This window comes from Oenanthe melanoleuca, chromosome 17 (assembly GCF_029582105.1).
Source record: "Oenanthe melanoleuca isolate GR-GAL-2019-014 chromosome 17, OMel1.0, whole genome shotgun sequence".
Taxonomy (NCBI): domain Eukaryota; kingdom Metazoa; phylum Chordata; class Aves; order Passeriformes; family Muscicapidae; genus Oenanthe; species Oenanthe melanoleuca.
In genome coordinates this window covers 2,141,019-2,168,993 of record NC_079350.1, presented here as the reverse complement: position 1 = coordinate 2,168,993, position 27,975 = coordinate 2,141,019, and the positions used below count along the sequence as shown (strand labels likewise).

General features: G+C 52.4%; 1 protein-coding gene across 12 annotated transcripts in view; it reads left to right on the top strand.

Moving 5' to 3' along the window:
• Positions 1-27,324, top strand: part of DAB2IP (DAB2 interacting protein) — a 155,975-nt gene extending 128,651 nt beyond the window's left edge. For 9 of the 12 annotated variants that reach the window (XM_056504879.1, XM_056504878.1, XM_056504876.1 and 6 more), the window contains 11 exons: positions 777-1,331; positions 8,808-8,952; positions 11,074-11,218; positions 14,174-14,410; positions 15,836-16,037; positions 16,197-16,375; positions 17,874-18,747; positions 20,912-21,064; positions 23,898-24,100; positions 24,658-24,745; positions 26,245-27,324. In XM_056504879.1, coding sequence (XP_056360854.1) covers positions 777-1,331; positions 8,808-8,952; positions 11,074-11,218; positions 14,174-14,410; positions 15,836-16,037; positions 16,197-16,375; positions 17,874-18,747; positions 20,912-21,064; positions 23,898-24,100; positions 24,658-24,745; positions 26,245-26,412 — 2,949 coding nt within the window. In that variant the 3' untranslated portion in view covers positions 26,413-27,324. The remainder of the gene's footprint in view (positions 1-776; positions 1,332-8,807; positions 8,953-11,073; positions 11,219-14,173; positions 14,411-15,835; positions 16,038-16,196; positions 16,376-17,873; positions 18,748-20,911; positions 21,065-23,897; positions 24,101-24,657; positions 24,746-26,244) is intronic. The other 3 variants (XM_056504882.1, XM_056504877.1, XM_056504888.1) reach the window with 1 other exon arrangement.
• The last annotated feature ends 651 nt before the right edge of the window (positions 27,325-27,975 follow it).

Below are 27,975 nucleotides of genomic sequence, written 5' to 3'. Positions count from 1 at the left end.
GTGTTTTATCTTTGGAGTCATTCCTGCAGCAAATACCCCTGGCTGTTCCTCCAGGATGAGGTCAGCATCACGAGGCAGCTCTGAAAGATCCACAGGATTCTTGACTCTGTTGTTGTTTAAAAGATACCCAAGGCAGATTTCTGTCTCTGAACCATTGTGATTCTCCCATGGGATGCCCTCTCCCATGATTCCTCTCAGTGTTTAACTTGGGTGCTCTGGACTTCTGCACTAAAGTATGGTGAGCTTTACAAACAGTTTTTTCCCTGCCATTGGTGGTGGCATTCCCATGTGATTGAGGTGATCCCTGGATGTGTGTTCAGGTCCCTTTGTGCTGCTATGTTACAGGAAATAGCAGGAACTCAATGCTGCTGTAAAGCAGCTCTACTGAAAGAAGAGGAGGCTGTGAGATACCTGTAACAGCTTCTGCTTTGTACAAACCATTCAGGACCATGAGGTTCTTTTGGAGTCTTCAGAGGCCCTCTTGGCAGGGAATGGGAAATGGTACATTTATGATTTGGAGGGGTTTTATCTCCCTTGTTCCTTATATTAATTGGCACCAACAGACATGGAGAGCACGATGATATTTTGGAAAATTAACATAAGTAGTGTTATTATGCAAATTCTTGAGAGCCAGTATTTCCTTAAAATAAAGTGTAATTAAGCCTCCACTCATTTAGCACATCCGAAATAATTAATTCATATCTCCAGTTTTGTTGTGCTTGGCTTTGTGGGGTTTTTTTATTGACCTTTTTTTCTTTGCATCTTGTTTTTTTCAGGACAACAGCAGAAGGGTAGAGAATATGTTAAAGTTATGGATTATTGAAGCCAAGGACCTGCCAGCTAAGAAAAAGTACTTGTGTGAATTATGCCTGGATGACGTTCTTTATGCACGAACTACCTGTAAATTGAAAACTGATAATGTCTTTTGGGGGGAGCACTTTGAATTTAATAACCTCCCATCACTCAAAAACATTACTGTGCACTTATACAAAGAGACTGACAAGAAGAAGAAGAAGGACAAGACCAACTTCATTGGGCAGGTGAACATCCCGGTGAGCTCGGTGACGGGCCGGCAGTTCGTGGAGAAGTGGTACCCGGTGCTGAGCCCCAACCCCGGCAAGGGCAAGTCCCCAGGGCCCATGATCCGCATCAAATCCCGCTACCAGAGCATGAGCATCCTGCCCATGGAGATGTACAAGGAGTTTGCTGAGTACATCACCAACAATTACATGGTGCTGTGCTCGGTGCTGGAGCCCTCGCTGAGCGTGAAGAACAAGGAGGAGATGGCGTCGGCGCTGGTGCACATCCTGCAGAGCACGGGCAAGGCCAAGGTAGGAGCCTGTGCCACGGGGAGTGTCCCCCAGGCACTGTGGGGGGGCTGACTGGCTTGGGAAAACTCAGCAGTTGGGCTTTGGGTTATTGGTAATAGGCTCTGTTTTTCTTTTGATTGCACACAAGTTGGTAGCACACACAGCACGTGTTGCTTAACTAGCAGAGGTTGGTGGGACCACATGACAGCAACTGAGCCACTTTCCCTCACTCTTCTTCTGGAGGCCAGGGGCCAGTCTCTTTCTGTATAAACAATCAGAGTTGTGAAAGTAAGCCAGAAGGCAGTTTTCCAGGATGGAATGTAAGCAGTGCTGGCCTGAGCGGAGCTGCCTGTGTATGCTGGGTATTCCTGGGGAACCCAGCAGGCTCTGTGCTCCACTCCCTCTGCACTGAGCACCCTGCACAGTGGAAGCTGTGAGCAGCCCCTCCAGAATTCCAGACCTGCAGGCATGCATGTCTCTGGATCAGCTCTTGGTCTTCAGGGTCTGTCCTACTGCTTTTGGAAGGGGGTCCAGTGGGGTGCCATGGTAGTGCTCATTGGGGGTTGATGCCACCAACTTGCATGTGGTGGGAGTTCAGCCTTTGTGGACCACTTTGAGCCACCTTCCTGGTTGGGAATGCCCTGCCAAGTCTGGGGAAGCAGCAGGCCAGGAGGAGGCAGAGAGTGGGAGTTGTGATCAGTTGTGGTTGTGATCAGTGGGGGAGCAGGCAGGGTGGGCAGGGCTGGAATGCCCTTCCTTGCTGAGGTGCCCAGCACACAGGGCAGGGAGTGACCCCACTGCAGAGCATCCTCCATCCCTGTGTCAGGGCTGCAGGAGTTGAAGCATCACTGTTTGTCTGTTACCATCTCCCTGCACTCTGCAGGGGAGGACTCAGGAGGGGCAAGATGTCCAAAGCTTTGCAGAGCTGAGGAGACACGAGCTCCTCACCTGAGGGGCAGTCACAAGGCTCTGCTTCCTTGGCAGCTGCCAGGGCCCGTGGCTGGGCTCGTGGATTAGGTTTAGTTGCCATCTGTTGGACAGAGAAGTGGCTTGGCCTCCTGATCTAGTTCAAGGCAGGCAAAGCTCGCTGAGAGGATTGGGAGCAGGGCCCTGCTGTTGCAGCAGCAGAGAAAATAGCTCTGTTAAAGCCTCCTGATCCTGGGAGTGCAGGGAGGGACCGTGGGGCTGTGGAATAACACTGAGGCTCCTCAAGGAGCTGTGGTCAGTGTTCCAGGGCTCCAGAGCTGGCAGCTCGTGGTTCCTGGGCACAGCCCTGCCTTGTGCTGGCACCAGGGGTTCTGTTGCTCCTTGTTGTGGCTCCAGCAGCTCTAATGCCAGGGTTTTGTGGCAATACCATTGACATGAAACACTCTGTCTGTGGCTTACACAGTTCTGGTGCAAAAGGCTTCAAGTGTCATCCCAGCCTTAATCACCATGGATCGTGTGTGAGCATGGCTGAGTGTGGTTGTCACTGCTCCAGCCTTTTTCTTCTGCCTCTCAGTACTGGAGAGGCTCCAGAGAGAGCAAGTGTGTTTCCAGACATGTGTCTGCATCAGTGCTTGAGATCCCAGAGGCTCTACACAGGGGACACAGCAAACAGTAAACAGGCTTGATGACTTTTCCCCTAAAATGGAGCTTCTGCTTTCCCTGCCTGTCATCTGCCATCAGCATTAGCACAGGGTTTGGGGAGCTGTCAGAGCAACAGGAGTTATTGGAGCATGGGGACCAGGTGCTGCATCTTGGGCTGGACAACCTGGGAGAGGGAAAAGCAGCAGAAAGGTAGAAAAACAATGAGAGAAGAAAGCAGCCCCTCAGCCCTGCTTGGGGGACGTGGGTGCAGCCCAGTGCCCCTCAGCAGAGCTCCCCATGGCTGCAGGGACAGCAGGGCAGGGACCCCCCCTGCTCCAGGCTCTGTCCCCTCGTGGCTCTGGGGAGCTTGCCCGGCCTAGAGGAGTGTTCCTCATCCTTGTGCATCACCAGGAGCCCTTCAGAGCCCCCCTGCCCTGCAGCCATGGCAGGCACGGATTGATTTCTCTGATGAAGGGGTTCTGTGGCTCTTGGCTGCTGTAGCTGACCTCAAGCAGCAATTACTGACTGCAAAACAAGTGTCAGTAGATTATCGTGGAACGCTCGTTAGCAGCTAATTGCTGTTGTGCCGTTTGGGGCCCTGTTTTCCTGCAGCGATTTGCTGTAAATGCGGGGTAATCCCTTAATGAGGCCGGGATGGGTCCTGTGTCTGCCCAGGGCTGGGGCAGGGATGTGCCATGGTCCCAGTGTCCCTGGGGAGGCAGGGCCATCCTTACCCACAGACATTCCTCACCGAGGGACACTCTGCCAGCCAGGTGTGCTTACCTGGAGCTGCTAAAACCCAGAGTCCCTCCTGCCACCGGGCCAGACACCTGGGGCTGCAGGTGGAAGGGGGACAAGGGCTGCAGGTGACTTTTTTCCCTAAATCTCTGCTTCTTCTTGGGTTATATCACAATAGGTTAACAGGTGGGGCATGAGAGCAGAGCCCCCACTGGAGTCGAAGTCCGTGCTTCCCTTGATCTGTGTGTGGGAAAGGGAAGAACTCATCCCTGCAGTGCTGGGTTGGTGTGCACGGGGCAGGCCTGGAGAGCCCTGAGCACTGCCAGGGCAGTGGGTGGAGGGGAGGGGAAGAGGGTTTGATAAGGGTCTGAGTGCAGGCACTCAGGGAGGGATGGAGCTGCCCCAGCCCACTGGAAAATCTGACAGACATCCAGTGCTCCATCAGCTCTCGAATGTTCCCTGTGTCTTACGGCAGGAAAGGCTGAAAGGGGGATGTTTGGTGGTTGAAACAGAGATGTGATCTCTCAGCTCAGTCCTTCACTTGTTCCCTGTTTTCACCTTCCTAGTGAGATAACTGATGAAGTGTTTGTTCCCTGTAAGGATGTGGGGCTGCTCACAGTTTTCACGTTTTACAACCCACAGACAAAAGGCACAAAGTCATGAAGCAGTTCTGCTTCAGTAACCAGGAGTGCTCAGTCCTGCCTTACAGGGCTTGGTGTGGCCCCTGTGATGTGGTTGTGGATAGGTGGCTGCATCCTTCCCAAAGGACTTCTGATGTTTCCAAAATACTTCTCATGCTTAGATTTGTTTCAGGGCTGTCTTAGAGCTCCCAGAGCTCAGTTCATGACCATAAATATACAAAAAACTTCTCTTGTCCAGAGCACTGGTAGATCAAACCGAGCATTAGACAAAGCTCTAACTAACCAGCTGCTCACTGGAAATAAATATTTATGGTGTTGGGAATGGAGTGAGGAATAAACATGTGTCCCTGTTTGTTTGTGCTGCGAGGATGTGCCTCAGCTGAGCAGATGGAGCTGCTCCCCCCGTGTGGATGTGCTGGAGCCCCACGTTCCAGTGGCAGAGGCAGGGCTGGGTCAGGGCTGTGGAAAAGTGGCTGCTAGGCTCAAGCAGGGACAGGGACATGAGAGGTAACTCAGTGTGTTAGTGTTGCATCCCTCAGGTTTATTTATTTCCCTGAGCAAGGTGATGGACACGGATTGCTGTGAGTTAACCCTCACATTGCCATTCACCACCTTCTCCCAAGGAGAATTAGAAAAGGCTAAAAGTGTCCTGGATGAGTTCCAGGGTTCAAAGGAGGGAACATCACTCTATTTCCTGGCAGAGAAGTGTCTGGAGCAGATCCTCAGAGGAATTGTGTGATGGAAGAGTCGAGAATTTGGGGCTGGGGTCCTTGGTTTCACACCATCTGTGCAGGACCCAGCTGCTGCCCCTCTGCCGCTCTCCTTTCCCTGCTCCTGCTGCCTGTGCTGCAGTTCCTTCCCCCTGGGTGTGTCCCAGTGCTCCACCTGAAACCTACAGCCCTGCCAGCCACGGGTGTTTTTCACCTTTGCATAAGGGCCCAGCTGGACTCTGAGCTGGCCTTTGAAATAAGCAATAATCTTATTACCTTTATCAATTCAATCCTCTTAAGGTTAAGTCAATCCTATTAATCAGGCTTGTGATTTGGAGAACCTTATTATTTCAAAGTCAATCTGCCCATCAGTCAGTTACAATACCAAGACTGACCAGCTCCAGCCCAGAGGTGTGTGACCCCCAGGGGAGCCCATGGCTCTCCTCAGCTCCCTGGCTCCCCACTGCTCCAGTCTGGACACATGCCAGAGAGGCCAGGCTGGGAGACCTTCCTGGGATGGCAGAGTCCTTCCTGGATTTGGGCAGGACACATCCTACAAGACTTGTGTTGCTTGTCAGCTCCCTTGGCAGTGCTGCTGCTCCCAGCACAGCCCTGCCAGCACCCAGCTGGCTCCATCCTTCAGCAGGCACTGCCAGTGCCACCCTAGACACAGGCACCTGGAACCTGGGGACTGGGGCTGCTGGCTCCTGCCTGCATTGGGAGGAGCTGCCTGGAATAGCACAGGCTGGTTTATGTGCAGAATGGAGACCAGTGCAGCCCTGTGCTGTCATGCTCTGAATTTATTTATGAATTGCTCTTCTTTATCAGCATATGTGCAGTGACTGGGGTCGCACAGGTTCAGATCCATCCAGTCTGAAGCAAAATGCCTTGAAATAAACATGGGAACAAGCCTGGAGAACAGTGCCACAGCCCTTAATTTTGACTGTAGACCTCTTCCTTCCCCTCTCAACTCCCATGTAATGAAATAAAGCATCTTATTTTCTTCCACTGCCAGGGGCCCTAACTGAAAACAACCCCCTGCTGATCTCTGCTGCTCAGAAACAGGGAGTTTTATTGGCTTTAGTTATTGCATTTTATTCAGGACCTTGTATGTGGGTGAGTGAGGCCCCCGGAGGGATTCCACAAGTATTTGCATTCCATTTGTGTCTTCTGAGTGCTGGCTGCTGGAGTACTTAAGGCAGAGATAGCACAAGTGGGATCCAGAGGCAATGTGGCTTTTCCATGTGGAGGGAAGGGAAGAAGTGAAGGTCTGGGCAATGGCCCTGGGACAGAAATGTCACAGGAAGGTCACAAGAAGTGACCCACGTGGCTCAGGAGCTGCCCAGAGCAGTCCCTGCAGAGGAACTCACCCAAGGACACTGCCTGGGGGAATTTTGACCCCTGACACATCCCCAGGCCAGGTCCTACAGCCTGGCTGGGTGGTTCTGCAGCCCAGACCTGCAGGGACAGGGAGAATCCTGAGCCATGAATGCTGCTGGGTGTCCTGACTCTCCCCTCTTTCTCTGCTCAGTTGCAGGGCCAGATTCTGCAGTGTTATTCCTCAGCTCTGGGTGCTGTGCCATAATGGAGTTCTCTGGGACTTTAGCAGCTTTCCTTTCCACTTTGGAGACAAGGGGTCCTTTTCCCAGCTGAGCTGCAGAGGGAATAATAACAGCAGCAGAGATTTCCAGGGGATCTTTTCTGGCTTTGAATTGAGTCCTGCCATGGAATCTTGTCTTGTTTTAAATTCTAGTGAATTCTATGGATCAGCTCAAGTCACCCAAATTCACATTAACTCTGGTTCCCACTTGGCCCTGGGTTTTCAGGACTCAGCAGCCAGTGCTCAGCTGACAAGAGGGGGGAAAGCAAACACTTGGCTAAGAGATGCTGTAAAACTCAGTGTTCCTGAGATAATTAGTATGTTGGGAAAGTGACAGGAAAGAGAATCAAGCAAAGCCAAGGTCAGCGGCTGCTAATTAAGAATCAGCACCTTGTGTCAGCCTGAGCGGTGGCTTGGAATTGAAACGTACCCTGGGAGAGCCCTGGGAAGATAAAGGTGATAGAGTTACCCAGATAGCAACTAACGGGATTTGAGCAGGGTTTAAAGTTTCATTCCAGCTTGGCAGATAAAAAGGGCAAAATGAGAGAAAATAGCAGAGGGAGGCGCGTGCTTTGCTTCCAGGAGGGATTTTTGCCTCTGCAGCTGCCGGAGCGTTGCAGACGTAGCAGGATTTGAGGAAGGGCATCTTCTGGCTAAAGAAATAATGGAAATGCTTTTTTTTTTTTAGCCCAAAGCTCCTGCTCTGGCATTTTTTTGAGAGTTTTGGGGGAAGGTCAAGGCAGTGTGTTGGTCCCAGAGTGTTGTGGGAAGGTGGGAGCAGTGGATTGTTGGGTACTGCAGGGATGTCACCTCCCCTCCTCCTGTGTTCTTACACAGGGAGGTACTTGCCTGCCCCAGGGTTTGCCTTTGCCTGGGACAGGAGCACAGTGGTGCAGGGTCTGTGGATTAAATTATTTGGGTCTCTTGGGTTCAGGGAAAGCTGTTTGTTGAACCTTGATTAAACTTTCAATGCAGAGGTGTCCATGTGAAAAATGAAATAGAGCAAGTTGCCTCTAGTTCAAAGCTCCCATCCAGCCACAGGCAGGGAGTGGGACCTGATGTCCCCTCTCCCCAGTGGGGGTTGGACCATGGCAGGGACAGGATATGGGGCACTGTGTGGCAGCCTGGGGTGCTCCTGCTGCCCCTGCCAGAAACAGGCTGTGACTGTCAGGGGAAATGAAGAATTTCTTAGTGGAAGGTTATTACTAGGCAGATTATTTTGTTTTAATGGAAAGGAGTTTAAGAAGGTGCCCTTGGTTGTGGAGATGAATGAATGTGTGTGTCATCATTTCTGTGTCTTCTACATGGGAGGCAGTCAGAGGGTTAATGTGGGTGATGTGCACAGTGCCAGCAGCCTCTTTCCATTGTCACCCAGGTGAGTGGTGACACCTCCACACCTGGTGCAGTGAGGAGGAGCCAGGCAGAGCTGCTCTGTCCATTAACAGTGCAGAGAACATGTATCAGCATTAGCAGGTGCCTGGCATTCCTCCTGGACCCAGCCTGGCTGCAGCACACTCGGATCAGCAGTGTGCACAGGAGCTCCTGACCTTCTGCTCTGTGGATGCTGTGGCTGAAGCAGCCCTGGAGCTTGCTCTAAAATGCTGGTTTTCCTCTGGAATTTCCAGTTGAGGCCAGACTGATGCAGGGGCAGTGTCAGGGGCTACTCCTGCCCACCTCTGCCATTGCTCTGCAGCACAGGGATTATCACATCTCATGGATGTGGTTGTGTGCACATCAGACCAAGAATGTGCCCAGAGTGGGTGCTGTGCTGTTTATCTCCGTGAATAGGGAGGAAATGGGAAATCTGAGTATCTCAGTGCATATGAGAGGCTGTGTCTCAGCCATTAACTGAGCACATCTCATGACATTGGAGCATGGTTTGCAACCAGTGCAGTTGGACACCAAACACAGCCAAGTTTAACAGGGGAGAAAAGGTTTCAGCCACAGAACGTGAGGCTGACACGAGAGCAGCCAAAAAGCAGCACCAATGGAGAGGCAGATGTGGGTCTGGAATGAGCCATTGCTGGGGTGCAAGAGTTGGGGTTCTCCAGAGGTTTATTTGTCCTTGTCTCTGAGGGAGTTTGGGCAGGTGGTGAGGCAGTGTGTTCACACAGCATCACCTGCAGCACCTGCAGTCCCTGGGGTGTGTGACAAAGGCGGGACCTGTGGGGCTGGGGAGCTGCAGCTCTGCAGAACCAGTGTCAGTGCGTGGTGACCCACCATGGGCTTTGCTTTCCAGGATTTCTTGACTGACCTGATGATGTCTGAAGTTGATCGCTGTGGTGAGAATGAGCATCTCATTTTCAGGGAGAACACACTGGCCACCAAAGCAATCGAAGAATACCTGAAGCTGGTGGGGCAGAAATACTTACAGGATGCCTTAGGTACGTACAGAGCGTTAGCAGGTCCCACCCTGAGAGGTTCCCCAGGCTGCGTGGTGGGGGTGTCACCTGAGCCCTGGTGGCCATCAGAGGCACCAGCACTTTCCTGCTGGAGGGTTTTCCTGGCAGCAGCTCCGAGCCTGGACACGGCCGTGGCCGCAGTGGCAGCTCCCTGCTGCCAGGTGAAGGTGACCGCAGAGCTGGTGCCTTCATCTGCTTTCAGAGCAGATAACAAGAGGACGTTTGGATGTTTGAAGGCATTCTGCTGCCTGCCAGGGCTCCTGTCTCAGTGCTGGCTGTCATGGGCTGATTGAATCTCCCCCCTGCACCCCCACCAGAGATGCTGCCCAGCTCCTGCAGCGCTCCCCAGTCAGATGAGATCTCCCAAGTGGAAGTGATGCGCTGCCTCCCGGATCATCCAGCACTGGGAACCCTCCTGGTGGTTTTTTTTTCAAGTTCTGGCTCTGTTTATGGCTCCAAAAATACTTCTCTTGATGCAAATGAATATAATTAGAAGCTTCTGCTTCTGGGCAGGTCAGGAAGGAATTGCTGCATGCAGGGAACACAGCACAAGGATGGGGAGAGGCTGCCTTGGAAGCTCTGTGAGCTTCCATTGGATGCACATCCCAGGGCAGGATGAGCAGAGTTTCTATTGAGGTGTTAATTTTTCAGTATGCTGGGTTCCTGCTAGTGGATTTGTATAATTTTAACAAGGAGCAAAGAAGCATAAATACTTTATTAAGAGAATAATGGTACTAATAAAAACCTTGAGGAAAGGGAAATAATTGAGCAAATTCAGGCAGAGAGCCCACAAGAATAGCAAAAGGAATATTATTTATTTCTGCCTTGTAATGCTTTCTGGTTGAAGGCAAAGCTGTAAGTAGATTACTCATAAAAATTCTCAAAAGCCAGGAGATTAATGATATCAGAGAATTTTGAAATATTCCCTTTTGGGGGCTCAGTGCTGCCAGGCCATTTCCATCTCGTGCAGGCGGAGCCTGGGGTTCCTGCTCACTGTGGGCACTGGTTCTGAGTGTCCTTTTCCCAGGGAGATGAATCACCTGCCAAGGTGTCACCAGGTGCCCCAGGGCAGCGTGGTGCTGTCCTTGGAACCATGGAGCAGGTGGTGGGGCCAGGTAAGAGCAGCAGGCATCACCTGCAGGCAAGCAGAGTGGCTCCAGAGCTCCCTGGGAGAGCTGAAAATACACTGGAGAGGCTTTCCAGTACGTAATTTAAATTTGTTTTGGCAATAGGGAAGGAATGTAAATTGGAGTGAGGAAAAAACAGATGGGAAAATCCAAGACAGTCAGGAATTAGAAGCAAACCAACTGGAATTAGAAGAAAACCAAAGCAAACCTTTCTCCCAGAATGTCACCCAAGCTAAACCCTGCCTCTTCTTCCTTCCTGTTACCCTGTCCTGATCTTCCCAGCCACTGCTGGGATGAAGGACTGACTCCCCAACCCTGGGGGCTGTGCCCAAGTACCCTGGGGTGAAAAGTGGCACAAGAGCAGAAACTGATGGAGCAGCTCAGTGTGAGCCTCTGCAAGGGTGAGGAGGAGCAGCTGGACAGCAAAGAGGAGCACAGGAAAACTCAAGGAAATATTTTAATTTCATTTTATGTGATGTTCGGCTCAAAATAAACCAAGGAAATTGTTTCTTTCCTTTAATTACCTATTTCTCCTGTGAATCACAGTGGTTTGTCAGCACCAGGGCACAGGCTTCAGTAGCAGACTGTGCTACCAATAATGACAGGGCCTGGCAGCATCCTTCCTCCTGGATCAGCCCCAGGGATGTCTCTGGAGCTGCTGCAGGGCTCGGGCGGGTGCTGGGCAGTGCAGTCCTGATGCAATACCAGAGCCAGGGACAGCACTGCCAGCTGGGGAACAGGGCTGGAATGGGCAGGTGCTGGGTGTGCTGTGCTGGTCCTGAGCTCCCAGGGAACTGCTGGGCTCTGCTGGGTCCTCTTGGAGACACGGAGAGCCAGAGAACTGCCCCAGGGGCCACCACGTGCCCTGGCATTCCTCTCCTCCTCCCCCAGGAGGTGCCAGGGAGCTGCTCAGTCACTGGGGCTTAGGAACAGACCTTCTCATGTCTCCAAACCCACCAGCAACTCTGTTTTACAGGGGAGTTCATCAAGGCACTGTATGAATCAGATGAAAATTGTGAGGTGGATCCCAGCAAATGTTCATCTTCGGACCTCCCCGAACATCAGGGCAACCTGAAGATGTGCTGTGAGCTGGCCTTCTGCAAGATCATCAACTCCTACTGGTGGGTATCCTGGGAGGGGCAATCCCTCCTGTGCAATGCTCTGTCTGCAGGAGTTGGGGCCTGGCACAGCTGTGGAGGGGGAGCTGCAGAGTTTGGAGTATCTGCTCTGGGCATATGGCACCCCCCAGATTCTCTGGCACCCTTTTCAGAGGTGCTGAAGGGTCACTGGGGCACAGGGACAGGGCAGTGGAGTCAAGGAACACAAAATGTAGCTGATTCAGAGAGGTACTTGATGCCAGATGTGTATGAAATTCTGGAATAAAGGGCAGAGATGCTTGCCCTTCCATCCATGGAACAAGTCAGTCTGGATGGGACTGATGGATCCACACCTCCAGGAACATCCAGCAAAGCTCAGAAATCCTGCAGCAGGCAGGGGCTGTGACACCTGCAAGGAGCTGCCCCAGCACAGGCAGCTTTTGTTTGGGCAGATGTTCTCTGGTTGCAGAGTGCTGGAGCTGGGAGGAGGATGCTGTTCTCCCTGCTTGGCTCAGCATCCCACATTCCTCTGCATTAACCCCTCTCATCTCCCAGCCCTGGGTGATGGGAGCCCTTTGCCTCCTTGGCCCAAGGCCTGGTATGCAGCTGGAGGCATTTCCGAGTTGTTTGTTCTCAGGGTAAAGGTTCTTGCAACTGGTTGGGACAGGCCTGAGTATCCCAGATGGGCTGGTGTGAGGCAGTGGATCCTGCTGAGGAGCTGGTTGTTGGGCACAGCTGTGCTCATGGTGTCCTGCTGGGACTGGCAGCCATGAGTCCCTGGGTCCCCACAGCTGCTGCCTGCAGAGGTGACCTCAAAGGGAAAAAAAGATGGACTTGGGACTCTCTTCACTTGGGAGAAATAAAAATATTTTCTCTCTGCTTTTTGCTAACATACCCAGAGCCTTTGGTCCTGATCATGAGAGAAGGACCATTCTTGTCTCTTTTGTCTCACTGCTGGATTTCCAGCCTTTCTGCTTAAAATCTGGGCTAAGTTTCTATTAATGTATTTAGTAGCAACTCTGTTGTTGCAAAGCATCAACAAGGGATAATATTGGAAGAAGGAGGTCTTTGATAATGAGGATTTTTCATTTTCTCTCCTCTCCTAGCTGTTGTGTTGAGGTCAGAAAACTTACTATAAATAATCTCCCAAGATGTTGAGTGTGCCCTCCTGGAAGTCAGGAAGGGAACTGATCCTGCTCAGGGGGAGAACAAGGAGCAAGAGGCTTGCTCAGGCTGCCATTATCTACCACAGGTACAAAAGGCCAGGTTCTTTACAGGTATCCTATTCCTTATCCTTGGCCAGTTAATAACTCTGACTCAGGAATGGCGTTTACTTGCTCTCCCAGGAGGGATTCACCACTTCCAGTCAGCAGTGCATCAGAATGGTTTGAATTAATGTCTTCCTAAAAATACCCAAAGCAGCACTCAAAGGTCATTCCAAAAATAGGCTTGAAAAGTGACCCAGGGAAAGTCAGGAATGCACAGGAAGTTTGTTCCTCTCATCCTGCCTTTCCAAGGAAGGCTGGAGCAGCTCAGCTGCTGCTCTGAGTGGTTCCCCCTCAATCCTTTGAGCTCAGCGGTTCTTGGGGATTGATTGGGCAGATGAGTGTTGGGATTGGCCAAGGTATCCCAAGAGCCAAGGATCCTGCTTTAAATAGAGCACTGGAGTGTGTGTGCTCATCTGTGGAGAGAGTCAGGGAGAGGAAAGAGGTTCACAATAACCAAAAATTGTTATAATTATGACATAATTTGGACATCTGGAAAGTTTCAGTGTAAGCAGAATTTCAGCATGTGGAAGCTCATTACCGGGAAGTTGGGTAATGAATTACAGGCCCGTTTGTCACATAAAGCCAATGATCCAAATTCCATCCTGTGACACAATTCAACTTCCACGGGCTGCAGCCTGTGACCGGAATGTGCAGGTGCTGCATTTCAGGGCTTTGCTCTCCAGTCACTGCACAACCTGCCCTGATCATTCAAGCCTCAAATTGCTTAAAGGATTCTCCTGTTTCTGGGCAAATACCATGAAGTGAAAGGGTTTTGTCCAATTGTGTGGATCAAGCCAAAGACAGAGGAGAATTTATCCAGCCAAGGACGTTGGCTAATGTTATTTGTAGAGCTCAGGGTAAAAAAGCTCATGAGGGTGAAAGTGTGAAGGCAGCACAGAGCAGAAGATTTTCCAGGCACTTCCATGGAGTGTCACCACTGTAACACAAGGTCAGATGGCCTGAAATGGAGCCCAATCCCCTCACTTGCTGTTGTACCCCTGCTGTTTGGGGAACAGCTCTGGGTGTGACACAAGGACGGTGGTTCCAGGCAGGGCAATGGGATCTGTGTGCCAGGGACACTGGGACCAGTGGCAACCCTGTGCCAGCCTGCTTCTGGGTGGGAGTCTGCAGCTGAATAAATAACACATGCTGGGAACAGGATGAGGTGGGAGCAGGGAGCTGGGGAGGCCGAGCAGGAACAGGCAGCAGTTCCCCAGCGATAAGGGCTGCTGCAGTGAGTGTCTGCTGGCCCCAGGGAATTCTGGCATCCAGGAAAGGCAGGCTGAGGTCTGTGCAGCTACAAGGCTGGAGTAACTCCGGTGGGGCTCTGTGTTTGTACTAGGCACAGTGGGATTTGATCCAGGTGCTTGAACAGGAGTATTACAGTTTGCACAGCCCCCCCTGCAAGCTCCAGCTGTGCCAGAGATTCCAGTGCTGCTGGTGATTCTTCAGGAGATGCTCTCCTTGCTGGCTGAGCTTCCTCCAGCTCAGAGCACCCCATGGCACAGCCACTGAGTCCTGAAGAGCTGCTGTGCACAGTTTTTTTCATATCCCAGTCTTCCCAGTTTTCTGGGGTATTGGCATCCAGTAAGGTCCAACAGAAGCTGCTTCTCTCAGAGCTTTACAGAGCAGCTTTGCTTTTTCTCTGTGTGGTTTGAGACTCCCGACACTCCAACCCTGACAGACACTGCCTGTCCTTGTGTCATATCAGCGTCTTCCCAAGAGAGCTCAAAGAAGTTTTTGCCTCGTGGAGACAAGAGTGCAGCAACCGCGGCCGCCCCGACATCAGCGAGCGGCTGATCAGCGCCTCGCTGTTCCTGCGCTTCCTGTGCCCGGCCATCATGTCCCCGTCGCTGTTCAGCCTGCTGCAGGAGTACCCCGACGACCGCACCGCGCGCACCTTGACCCTCATCGCCAAGGTCACCCAGAACCTCGCCAACTTCGCCAAGTAAGCCAGGCTGTGGGCAGGGCAGGGCTGGGCAGGGACAGAACCTCCGGCTGCATGGGCAGAGCCCGGCGTCAGCACAGAGTCCCACACTGGCCACTCCTTTCCTTGCTGGAAAGGGCCTGTTTGCTTCCTGTTGGCTTTTTCCCCACGTCTCTCTGGGACTCATTCCCTCACTGTCAGGTCAGGGAGATCATTCAAGTTTCCAAAACAGGACGTGTTTCATGAGCAGGAAAACAGGCTGTTTTGACCACATGGACAAGCAGTGGGGTGGCAGTGGGGACTTTGTCCTGTGATGTCCTGTGGGTGTAGGACCAGAACCCGCTCAGCAGCAGTGATGTGCTTGGCTCAGGAACTGTTCCATCCCTCCTTTGAGCTCTGGGACCTTCCCTGCTATTAAAATGCAGCTGACTGAACTGAACAGGGACACCATCAATTTCTAACTAAGCCCATTGGTTTGATGGAAACAAAGCGAGAGATTTCTGAAAATCTTTCCACTGGCTGTAGCTCTGAGCTACTTATCCTGAGCCCTGATAACAAAATGATGAGCTTTCTGAAACATGAATGGACAGTTTCTATCTAAAGCTCCTTAGATCTGGAAACTGGCTTAGTGCTCACACTCACAGTCAGGAACGCACAGACGCGCCTGCGGACACCGGCAGGAGATGTACAAGTGTGTTACACTAGATGACAGAAATTCTCTGTATTCCTGACCAATCCCTAACTAAAGGGTTTTCACATTTCCAGCACTTTGCAGAAAGGCTCTTTAACTAAGCTGACATTAGTCAAGCTGAAGTGATCAAGCCAAGCTGTCCTGTGCATGGCACTGGGCCGAGCCTGTCCCATGGAACCGCTGGTGCTGGCACAGCACCAACTGCTGCCAGGACAGCCACTCCTGTTGTGCTTTAAAGCAGACAAAAGACTGAGGATGGAGAGCTTGGAGGGCAGAAGGAGGTGGCAGGAAGGCTGAAGGGGGATGATGGGCTGGCCCAGCTGCAGGGGTGGTTCACAAAGATGATCCCAGAGCAGTTGTGCTGGCATTGCGGGAGATTGCAGGATTCCTGCCCCCATCCATCACTGGGCTCCAGTCAGCTGAGGGTGATTGCTGTGACAGCATCTTGATTTCCAGTGACAGGTCCTGTTTCTGGAGGCTGTGCCCTGACCCACTGTGAGACACTGGGTTACCAAGAATTCCTTTGTTTCTCCTGCTTTCACCTTTGTTTCTGCTGGGCGGATCCCACACTGATGAGGGCTTAGTTGCATTAGGTGGGGGTTATTTTAGGTTCCACGGTCAGTGAGGTGTCCCAGGTGCTTGGAAGGGTTGAGATGCCAGAGGATAGTTCTTAGCTGTGTTGTATCTGCCCTTTTTTATGGACTGCACTTTTTTTTCCCTGGATTTAGCCGAAATCCATGTTGCTCTCTCAATAGGTTTGGCAGCAAAGAGGAATACATGTCCTTTATGAATCAGTTCCTGGAACACGAATGGACTAACATGCAGAGATTTCTCTTGGAGATTTCCAATCCTGAAACCATCTCAAACACAGCTGGCTTTGAGGGCTACATTGACCTGGGCCGGGAGCTGTCCACATTGCACTCACTACTCTGGGAAGTCATTTCCCAACTGGAGCAGGTATCCAGGGACGGCAGGGACAGCTTTGGGGGTGGGAAATGATGGAGAAAATGTTGTTCAAGTGATTCCCTGAAGAGACTGTCCAGCAGCTGGCAAAGCCCACAGTTGTCTAGCAAAAAGCACAGGATGGTGGTGGTAATTATTCTCTCTTCTGCCCAGGGCACTGCCACCAAACTGGGGCCTCTGCCACGGATCCTGCGGGACGTGAACGCCGCTCTCAGTAACCCGGCCTGCGTGCAGGTGTCGGTCACTGCCGAGCACGCCGCCTCCACGCCCAGTGCTGGCAACAGCATCTCGGCAGGGCTGCAGAAAATGGTCATAGAGAATGACTTATCTGGGTAAGAGACCAACGGGGCCTGGCCTCACACCAGGGATTAAAGAATATTCACACAGGGACAGGCAGGACAGGGTGCAGTGTGCCTGTTCCACTGAGCAGGCTCTCCCATTGCAGAACTGGTGCTGGATGTAGCTCAGCTCTGACTCTGGAGAGAGCAGTGGGTGGTAGTGCCAGGCTGTGGCTCCATCCTGGGCCCCTTGAGAGCCAAAACTGGGGATGTGGTCTGGGAGATGAGGAACCTGCTGGTTCTGGTCTCAGCTGTTGAGATGTAGCTGCAGAAGCAAAGTGTTCACCCTTTGAGGACTTGAGGGTTTGTTAGTATACTGTCCTTGAGGTGATGAGGGGTGTTGTTAAGGGCTGTGAGAGATGTACAGGATTGGCCTCACCCATCTTTGTATGAAGTAGGGTGTGTGCTGAATTCACTGAGATCCAAACCTGGATAGTTCTGGAACTATCCAAGCTGTGGAGGCCTCACAAGGAATTTCAGTTTACTCTGTCCAGTTTTTATAAAACTGGGAGTTTTCACTGCAGAACAGTGATTCACAGACAACAGTCACCTACATACTTTTTGGCCTGAGTAAGTAAGGAGCTTTATTCATGGGGAGGATGAGGCTTTTGCAGACCTCTAATGTTTCTGTTTGTGGAAAACGAAATGGAGCCCACACAAATGGAAAGACTGTGCTAGTAAAATAGTTTGTAAGTGGAAACTGCATAATATTTAACAGTTTAATTAGGAATGAAAGGCAGCAATGGTACTGGACTTGCTGTAATCAGAGCTTTCATCTCTAGTGACTCCCAGCATGAGGTGCAATTATTTAAATCCAGTGCTATGGAGGATCTCTGACAATATGTTTCCCCCCAATACTTGCTTACAATGCACCATCTTTGATCAGCAGAATATTCACATTAAGCTACTGCAAAGCTCTCTCTTCCTATCCCCAAGAAATCAATATTGCATGAATGTGCATTGCAGCAGGAGTGGAGGGATAACCTTCAGCTGCCAGGCTTTAGCTCTGCTCTGTGAGTGCTCACTGTCCTGGGAGGCCTGGTGTGGACTCGGGTCCCGCAGTGTTCTGTGCTGTTCAAATCCTGGCCAGTGTGCCTACAGGAGCACAGAGCATGGTGCAGCCTTTGGGAGGGAAGGGTGACACACTGACCTGGAGCAGAGCAGCCCCCAGGAGGGTGCCCCTGAGCCTGGTGACAGTGCAGTGCCCGGCGTGCACACACGGCCCTCACTCACCTGCCCTCACCTGCCAATTCCCAGGCCAGCCCAGGGCTCCACAGCACCCTCCCCGCTCCTCTCACTGTCCCCAGCTGGGCCATCCCTGTCCCTGCTCCCGCCAGGGCTGGGTCCTGTCCCTGTCCCCATCCCTGTCCCACACAGCTGTGCCACCCTGATTTCTGAGTGATTTCGTTTTCCTGCTCCGGTGCAGCATTCACAACTCTTCTTTTTTGTTTTGTTTTCCTCTCCTCTTCCTTACGCACTGACTTCCCCGCAGTCTGATAGATTTCACACGGTTACCATCTCCAACCCCTGAAAACAAGGACTTGTTTTTTGTCACAAGGTCTGCTGGGGCCCAGCCCTCGCCTGCCCGAAGCTCCAGTTACTCAGAGGCCAATGAGCCCGACGTGCAGATGTCTAATGGCAGCAAGAGTTTGTCCATGGTGGACTTGCAGGACAATCGGCTCTTGGACAGTGGGGCCAGCGTGCCCGGCACGGCCGACTCCCTCAATGACAGTCAGTCGTCCCTGGGGCAGTTGCAGGGCGTGTGGAGCACACGGACTCAGCAGAACAGCGTGACGGGCATGGCCACCGTGCGCCGGGTGGGGCAGACCCCCACCACGCCGAGCGGCGAGAGCGCGCCCGGCCGGCCGCAGCTGCTGGCGCCGCTGTCCTTCCAGAACCCCGTGTACCAGATGGCCGCCGGGCTGCCGCTGTCCCCCCGCGGCCTGGGCGACTCCGGCTCCGAGTGCCACAGCTCGCTCAGCTCCCACAGCAACAGCGAGGAGCTCACGGCCAACAAGCTGGGCTTCGCCGGCCCCGCCGCCGCCGAGGACTTCTCCCGCCGGCCGGGGGAGCTGGCCCGGCGGCAGCTGTCGCTGACTGAGAAGGGCGGGCAGCCCACCATGCCGCGGCAGAACAGCGCGGGCCCGCAGCGCCGCATCGACCAGCCGCCGCCGCCGCCGCCGCCCGTCAGCCGCGGCCGCACGCCGCCCTCGCTGCTCAACACCGTGCAGTACCAGCGACCCTCCAGCGGCAGCATCATGTCCTCGTCGCCCGACTGGCCCGGCAGCGGGGCGCGGCTCCGGCAGCAGTCCTCCTCCTCCAAGGGTGACAGCCCCGAGATGAAGCAGCGCACGATGCACAAACAGGTGAGTTCGGGCTGTCCAGGCCCTGGCACTGAAGGGGCCAGGTGGTGTTAGCCCGTGCAGATTGCTGCCATGGGAAGGCATGTGGCTCTGAGCTGCCACAGCAATGCCGACCCCACAGTGGCATTGTGTGTGGGGATGTACCTGGGCTCTGGCCTGAGGCAGAGGCCCTCCAGGGACAGGAACACAGAGCAGTGTCCACTCCCGGTGTCCCTCCGTCACGTGGCACCGGAGCGTGACGCGGTAGGTGGCAGAGGCTCGAGGGCAGTGGCAGCTGTCCTGTGCTACCATCTTGTCACTGCTTTACCTCTCCATGCCAGGCTCTCATCCCATGCCATAGCCAGCCCTGCACCATCTCCCAGGCTTGGAGCAGACCCTGCTCTCCTGTCAGTAAGAGCCTCTGTGCTGCTGCTCCCATCTCAAGGGGGAGGAAGAAGCCCAGAGCGACATTCAGCTGTGCAGAGCTCTGCAGTGATCCCGCGTGCTGGGCTGCACAGAATTCCATTGCACTGGCCATGGAGGTAAAATGGAAGGCAGTAGGTCACAGGCCTAGGGCCCTCTGGTTGTCCTGGCGTAGAAAAGTAGTTTTTGTAGTGCTCATTTATTCGCTCTGCATTTCAAAACCAGCCCTACAGAACATTATCACTGTAAGACCTCTGTGCCTAAAGGAAGAGTTGTAAAAGAAAAGCAAACTCAGAGACTGGACAACCAGCAAGAGCCCAATGTACACAGACCCGGAGTTAGCTCAGACCCTTCTCCAGCACTCAGTGTTGCTGTGTCTGTCTGTCCTGCACAGGGCAGCTGTGGAGCCTGGCCAGTGCTGCTTTTACAGAAGGTTGTTCATATTCACATCTGGTGCTGCTCCATGGTTCCAGTATCGATGTGTAAGTGGCATTAGCAGCACCATGCAGCAGCCTTTGTGTAACACAATCAATGCTCGTTAGGGACAGAGGGCACAGAGCTGTGCAAGGAGCAGAGGCCTGGCTGCAGCAGGGTTTCTTCCAGGAAGACAAGGATTCTCCAGGTGGCCATCAGAAAGCCCTGGTCAGGTTCTCTTCGCAGAAGATTCCTCCACCCAGCCCTGTGGTTCTCTCAAAGTTTCTCTTCAGACCTGAAGCCTCAGAATGCCTCTTCTACCCTCACTCTGCACATTTTATTTGCATGTTGGCAGCATGAGGATTTGTAGCAAGCGATGTTCATGAGCCAAGTCTGATGCTTCAGTTTCATAATTCTGGAGGTAGAAGAGCAGACTAAAAGATGGCATGGGCAAGCAAGCCCCTGACCCCAGTGAGGGAATTACACCAGTCTCCACTCCTTCTGATGCAGAACCTCCTGTTCTGCTGCCTGACAGTGACTGGGTTTGTCTGTTCAGAGGCTGGAATGAAGGAGAAAGTCCCTGGCATTTTTGATTTGTTAACTTGAATTCCAAGTCATTAACTTGAATGACCAAGTCATCCAGATTCCATGTGTTCATCTGAGTGTTTACTGCAGCTTATAACAAGGCAGGATGGAAGGGAAATAGCTGAAGAGTGACTTCCTTATAATGTGGTTGGAAAATATTTAGGCAATGCCAGTGGCAGTCCCTGCCCAAGCCAGGACTGAAAGGCATCAGACATGACTGTAGCTCACTGACCATGGAAGATCACTGCTAGTAAGTGATCCTGAGCATTTAGACCTCTTCAGCATCCTTAGTGCAGCCTCAGCTGAACAGAAACTTTTCTTCTCCAAGAAGGCACCTGCATGGTCATAAGGAGCGTTTCAGCTTTCAGACCTTGTTTTATGGAATCCACGGAGCAAAGATGGCTCATGACAAGATGAAGGCTTGAGAGAACTCTGCTCATGGAGTGAATAAACCACATGCAGCCACTCTGCTCACCTGCAGCCCAGCGCCGTCGCAGGTCGTGTCCTTGTGAGGTGACAGGATCTGCTCAGACACCAGGGCCATGACTTTGAGCAGGTCCCACTGCTTCACCCCAAGTAATGTCCAGCTGCAGAGCAGGAGCTGTTCCTGCTGCAGCCCCAGCTGCTCTGCTAGCTCAGCCTGCCTCCTTGCTGTCTGAGCAGCATGGGAGAGGCTCTGCTTGGAAGGAAACTCTCTCTCCAGCTTCATGACCATTTGTGTTACAGGTTTTTCTTTTGTCATGGTTGTATCATTGTTTCATTGTAGGCCCCTTCTCCTGTGAACCCCAATGCCCTGGACCGCACTGCTGCTTGGCTTTTGAATATGAACATGCAGTTTTTAGAAGATGAAAGCATTGACCCAGATTCCAAGCACAGGGATAAGCTCAGGAATAAGGACGAGCTCAGCCAAGCAGAAAAGGTAAAACCTTATTGGATTGAAACAAGTTTCTGAATAGAGAGAGGATTTCCTTGAATGTCATTCCCTGAGCACCCTGGGAAGAAGGTGGGCTGTGTGCAGGTCCCTGCCCAGGAGAGAGGGGCCAGGTTGCTCCCTGCCCTATTCAGCCTCACAGGGAACTTGTGGGGAACATTTGGGAGGTTTTCACACACTCAGTGACTAGAATCAGCTTCTGATGAAAGCAAGTAAGAAAGACAGGAGCCAGAAAAAGTGCTGATGCTGCCCTGAAAAAACTCTGCAGCCAGTCAGTGCCTCTTACTCTCCCTATTCCAACTCACCCAGCGGCTGGGAAGAAAGCTGAAAAAGTGGATTAAGCAGACCTGTACCAGAGAATGGAGTAAGGCACAGGCAGCCTCATGCCTCACAACAAGGACATGGAGCAGGAAGCAGCTTCCATGTCAAAAAGTTGTTCACAGACCAAAAAACTAAGTCCACATTTTGGTCTTAGAGACAGCACTGGTGCCTGGAGTGACTTTGTGGCACTTCCACAAGCTTATGGCAATGTCACAGAGATCAGGGCCTGGCCAGTCCGGGGACTGCCAGGAAGCCATGTGCAGAGTATTCAGTCTCAGCCCCTGGGCCCACAGAGGCCCTGTGCCTCTGAAGCAGAGGGGTGCTGCTCCCTTCCCCTCCTTCCTGGGCAAATCTGGGGTGGGAGAAGCTGGGAAGAGACAAAGTAGGCCTGGCTGGGGTTAAAAAGCAGGATAAAAATGAGGATCCAGCAGTCAGGAGCTGGAAAAATCCCATCTTTGCTTCTGCAAGGTTCTTTCCCAACAGCCTGGCTCTGGATTGTGCCACTTGAGCATCAATAGCATTTGGGATATTTCCTCAATGTGCTTCTCTTCTGTCACACCAGCACTGCAGACATCACCCTTCCCTAAGCCCCCATGCTGTTTATCAGCACAGACATGTTCCTGATTTAGCCTTCCCATGCTCATTCTGCTGTGCTGTGTCATTTGGGGACTGTCACTTCTTAAACCCAAGGAAAAAGCTGAAGGGCAGGTGTCATAGGACCCATGAGGTACAAGGCAGCAGTTCCCAGCTGCCCCAGGAAGATCAGGGCAGTTTTGTGGGTTCAGCCCATCCTGACTGGGAGCAGGGCAGGAAATGGTGGGGTTACAAACTCCAGTGGCACTGGAACATCCCAGTGCCTGCCCCAAGCTGTGTCATTGCCATGCAGCATCTTTCCTTACTCTGCTGTCCCATCAGTCACTGACATTCAAGATCACCATTAGCATAACCTCTCTCCCATTGCCGTAAGACCTGAATGGTAACTGAGAATGAGACAAGTGTTCTAGAGACAGGAGCGACTCCTTCGGGCTCTGAGGCCTCTCCTGCTCTCCTCTGAGCTCACTTTTGCTGCTCCTGTTTTAAGGCTAGGGTAGGTATTAATCTTTCCTGTTCAAGCAACTCCCTGCTGACTTTAGTGCTTCTGTGCAGCTGTACGAGCACTTTGTTCCCTCATTGCTTCAGGTTCCATGTGCAAACTGTGTTCCTGTGCTGCAGTAAGAGCTTTGCTAAAGGAAAACCGCCTCCCTCCAAGTACTTTGTGCAGTTCAGGAAACCAGCAGCTTCCTAAGTTTTCAATCCTTGGGAGCTGCAGTTATTTTTGCTGTGAGAGGCGTTCTGGCCAATCCCCAGCAGCAGCCTGGCTGCCCTCCCCTCTCCCTAGAGCTGGTCTGGGGTCACACGGTCCAGGACTCTCAGACCTGGGACATGACCCAGCCCATCATTGCAGTGCCTACCCAGGTGTGATGGCCAAAGGGAAAGGCCAAGACACAACAGAGCGCACTTCTCTCAGTTCATTAATACCATTTGTAGCTGTAACAGCCTTCACGGCTCAGATGGAAACCTTTCTCCTGTATCTGACTCTTTAAAAGCAGTTTGCCACATTATCAGCTGCATGTTAAATTATTCTAAAGTTATTCCAGTTGAGATGCTTTTTTAAGACTATGTCCAAATATATTTTTTTTAAATTAAAGCAGTTTTCTTGTGCACACACTCACTGGATTTTCCTTTAGCGAAGCAAGTTTACTGAATGCTGTGCTGCTGCAATAGCTGAACCCAGCTTTACCAAGTTCAAAAGCTCCTAATATTTTTAATTGCTTTATGTGATTCTGCTGCTGATTTATAGCTTCACCCAAATGAACAGTACAACTGTGGGGTCTTGGCTTCATGCAGCAGCTCTTCTTGGACTGAACCCTGCTTTGAGATCTGAGTTAAACGCTGGGCTCCAAAAAGCAGGAGTGCTCTGTGCCCTGCCCAGCCAGCACGGTGCCCTCGGTTCGATGGAGGGCGATGGGACAGCAGTGTCCTGCATTTGTCAGTGTCCCTCGTGCTTGGCACCCGGCCTGCCCAGAGACCCCCCCAGAGCCCCCTCGTTTCTTGCTGCAGCCCGAGGAGCTCCTGTGTGAACCCCAGATGCCACTGCAGCCTCTCGTGCCTGTGCGAGCCCGCGCTGTCAGTGTGAGAAGCTGCGCGCCGCCTTGCCCTTGGCCCGCTCTAACCTGCATTTCCCCTGTGAAATGCCAGACTCTGCTAACAGCCACTCTCTGCACTGCCAGCGACCTGCCCGCCCCGCCCGCGGACCCGCCCCGCGGACCCCGCACCGCTCCCGCGCCGCGGAGGAGACGAAGAGGAGCTGTCGGCGAGCGGGGTTGTCTGACACGGGTTTGCAGCCGTAGTCTGATAAAAGGAGAGGGGCGTGAGAGGGTTTGGGGGAAACCCTGGCAAGGGCAGACCCTACGAGGTAACGTGCCACGTGTTTTCTCCTGTGTCTGTCCCTCCTGCTCAGTACCAGCAGGACCTGGTGGTGCTGCAGGACAAACTCCGCATCTCCAACAAGAAGCTGGAGGAATACGAGACTCGCTTCAAATGCCAGGAGGAGACCACGCAGAAGCTGGTGCTGGAGTACCAGGCCAGGCTGGAGGAGAGCGAGGAGCGGCTCCGGAGGCAGCAGGAGGATAAGGAGATCCAGATGAAAGGCATCATCAGCAGGTACAGGGAGATGGGAGTGCTGGGGATGGCAGTGAGGCAGGGCCGTCTGGCTGGCATTAGAACTCACCCCTTCTCAGGAGAATCGGGATTCTTTGGAGGTGCAGGCAGGTTTCACATATGGGTCTTCCCCTCCGTGTTACCTGGGACAAGGAAAACATCAACGTTTTCCTGAGCACAAGGGCAGAACTCCAGGAAGGGAGAGCTTGGAGGCTCTGGTAGGCGTCTTCTGTTCATATAGCCATGGATCACATCACCATCCCTTACTTGTAACTAAATCCCTTTCTCCCACCCAGTGGGAAGTGGTGTTTACATTTGTCCAGGACTGTTTCAGTGCAGTTGATTTCACCTTTACCTAAGCCAGGCCCACTCAGTGCTCTCAGTCAGGCCTCACCACTGGGTCAGCCCCTCATTGTGCTGTGTCACTTCAGCTTTGGGGGACTCCACTAGAGAGAGCCAAGAAAAAAAGCTTGGTTTGTGGGTAAGAGGAGGCAGGGTGTCAGGGCTGGGCTTAGCAGAGCCCAGCCAATGTAATTTTTTGTTGTGTGCTCGACTCCCAGACTGATGTCAGTTGAGGAGGAGTTAAAGAAGGACCACGCTGAAATGCAGGCTGCTGTGGATTCCAAGCAGAAGATTATTGATGCACAGGTGAGTGTCCCATGCCAAAGGCTGCTGCAGTTTTCAGGTTTGCCAACACACAGGTAACCCCTGCAGCAGTTCCAGCCCACAGTGAGACCATGTGGGTGAGTGAGCACTAAGCTGAAGGCAGGGACAGGACAGCTGCAGCAGGATACAGTGACTGTCACAGCTGTTTGCAACCTTGGAGCGTGGCACAGAGGGTGTGGAGTGGCAGTCTGGGGAGGGATTATGCCCACAACTCAGTCAGTGAAAGGATTACATTACCCAGAGCATTGCTTGGTGTTCCATTAATGCCTGGGTCTTCAGAACAAGGAACACACAGCTTGCCCACATCCAAGCCCACGTGATTTTTCAGCCTTTGGGTTGTGATTTGCAGGATTGGGAAGCTCAGTTGCCACAATCAGTTATAGTGGAAGAGGAGCATCACATGATGGATGCAAAACACTGCGATTGGAAAAGAGAACATGAAAATACAGCCCGTAATCTTTTAGTTTGTCTAACAGAGACCACCATGTCCTCAGCAACCAGGCTTCCCTACAGCTTGTGGCTTAGAAGTGATAGTATATTCTGGCCTTACACTTAACAACCCTATTGATAACTTGTGAGTCACTACTCAGGACTAATTTATTATATAGCTAATTAAAAAGGAGACAGTAGTAATTTTGTAAAAAAACCCAGCTTTTTTGGGGAGCAGTTTATTCAAAGCTGCTGAATCATCCATCCTGATCTGTTCCATGCTCCAGCAGAGCCCAGCAGACCCAGGGTGTCCCTAAGGTGTCAGGGGTAGTACCTGCAGCCTGCCAGCAGCTCTGGGACCTTCTCCTGTCCCCTGCACCTCGTGGGACAGGTCAGGCTCTGACCATGCCCCTGCACACTCTCTGCTGTTCTCTTTTGGTCACCTCACACTGTACACGTGTTGGACGTGTTCACACACAGTCTTTCAGAGTTACACACGAGCAACTGCTGTGCCCCTGCTTGTGGCAGGGAAGATGACATTTGTTCAGTGTCACAAAGAACAGGAGTGGTAGAATCAGGCAGCAACATGGCAGCTCTTGCTCCCATCCTTACAATGCTGTAATGGGTGAGAGCTGCCATCAAAGACAGCCTAGGAGGCTACAAGTCATTTACACTATTAATTTACACTAATTAAACACTGACAGGAATAACTATCTTGGGAGAGTTTGGGTTTAGAAATGGAATTCTACCATCTTTGTAGCAGCTGAGTTAGAACAAACAGTACAGTGTATAAATGAATAATTAGAGCAACTGTGTTACTTCCATTTTCATAATAAAATAAATGTAGCTCACCGTGCACAGGCAGGGGATATTTGTAGCCCTGCAGATTCCAAAAAGTGCTGTGTAGCACTTAAAAAGCCCCAACCTAAGTATGCCAAAGAGAAGGGTCCTGCTCCAAAAGGCCTCTGGGTCACTGTCCTGGGCTGACATCCCAAGGGAGGGACAGGGCTCGTGCCTTTGCACTGACTGTGCCCTCTGCCCATTTCTTGCAGGAGAAACGCATTGCTTCCCTGGATGCTGCCAACGCACGGCTAATGAGTGCCCTTACTCAGCTGAAAGAGAGGTACAGCATGCAGACACGTAATGGGATCTCCCCCACAAACCCAACTAAATTGCAGATTACAGAGAATGGCGAATTCAGAAACAGCAGTAATTGTTAACGCGCGGAGGGCGCTGCCGCAGGAGAGGCCTGGCCGGAGGGACCGAGCACAGCAGGCGTGAGCCGCGGCTTCAGAGAACGGCTGCTCCCCGAGCACCAGCTCCTTACTGCGGACGGCGCCGACTGACCCTGCTGGGAGATGTCCTGCCAGCACTTTGAGGGACGGGAATGGCGAGTGTGAGATGAGTGGCATAAGGAAATAACATATATTTGAGAATCGCTGTCACTGTTGGATTTGAATCAGTGTTTAATGTTTAAACAAAAGTAACCTTTTCCTTCTAAACTGCCCAAAGGATATGCCTCACCCCTCCCAGCAAGGAGTAACGTCCTTGTCATTGCAGTAAGCGAAATAAAGGGAGCTGGGCAGAGCCTGCAGCAGGCAGGGGCCCAGTAAGTCCAGTTCCACTGTGCTGCTGGATGTAGCGTCCGAGGGACAGCAGCAAAGCCTGGCCCGCTCCTCCTGTGACTCCCCCCGGAGCACAGCCCTCCCAAAGTGAACCCCAGCCGAGCCCAGCATCCTGCCTGGGGGCTTTTGTGAGGCCACTGACTTCTACAGCATCCCCAGGGCATTTATGCAGCTAATTAGTGTCAAATTAACTCCGCCCATCCAGGGAGCAGAGTGCAGATGGAAGGTCAGGGCAGTGTGGTGGCCAAAGGGGTGCTGTGTGGGGAACCCCGGTGGCAGGGGGGCAGGACTGGTGCTGCTGGGGGTCCCTGGGCAGCCCAGGGGCACAGAGCAAGGCCAAGGCTCTGGCACAGGAGTGGAGGGAGGAGCTGGCACCTGGTGAATGGCAACTCGATTCCTCTGGACAGCTTCTGCTTTCTCACAACTAAAGGGGAAGAGTTTTGTAAGCAATAGCCCCAGGCACTGTCCATACACTTCCCGCCACAGAATAAAGTGAATGTTGCCTGAGCTTGGTCCCTGAGCTGTGATTGAGGGACAGGGGCTGGATTTGCTGGTGCCTGTTGTGGTAGAGGGGGCGCGAGGGGCTACGTGCAGTGGCAGCTTCCTGCTTGATCAAGGGTTCATTGTGGGGATGGAATGCTCTGTGCTGAGAGTTTTACTATTTCTGGGGAGAAAAACAGACAAACAAGAAAAAGCCCTGAAGAACCATGAAGATCGGTAATTGTATTTCTTTTCTTTCACAGTATGCATTAGAAAAAAAAAGATCCCATTTTCTGGAATACTGATCTCTTTAAATTGGGAATGAGCACTGCATGGAAATTAACCGGCTTGAAGAATGTAAAACATGGTCATAAGGGAGTAACCACCAAGAACAGCAGCCACCACCGAAAGGCCCCTTGTCAGGAGCACTTGCAGGCATAAGCCAGGATTAGACTTTCCCAGCGCCGAGACGCGTTGTGCTCAGCGGAGGGGGCGCCCCTTCACGGGGGTCGTGCCGCTGACCTGCCGCCACGCTGTGTTTGTGGCTTTGTGGTTCTTGCAGTTAGTCCTTCACAAGGCCCACTCTCAGAGCAGGTCCCTCGTACCGAGAGCCAGAGGTTTCTCTGAGATACGGATGACAGTGTACAGTGTACAGGACATCTGCCTATGCTCCCTCTA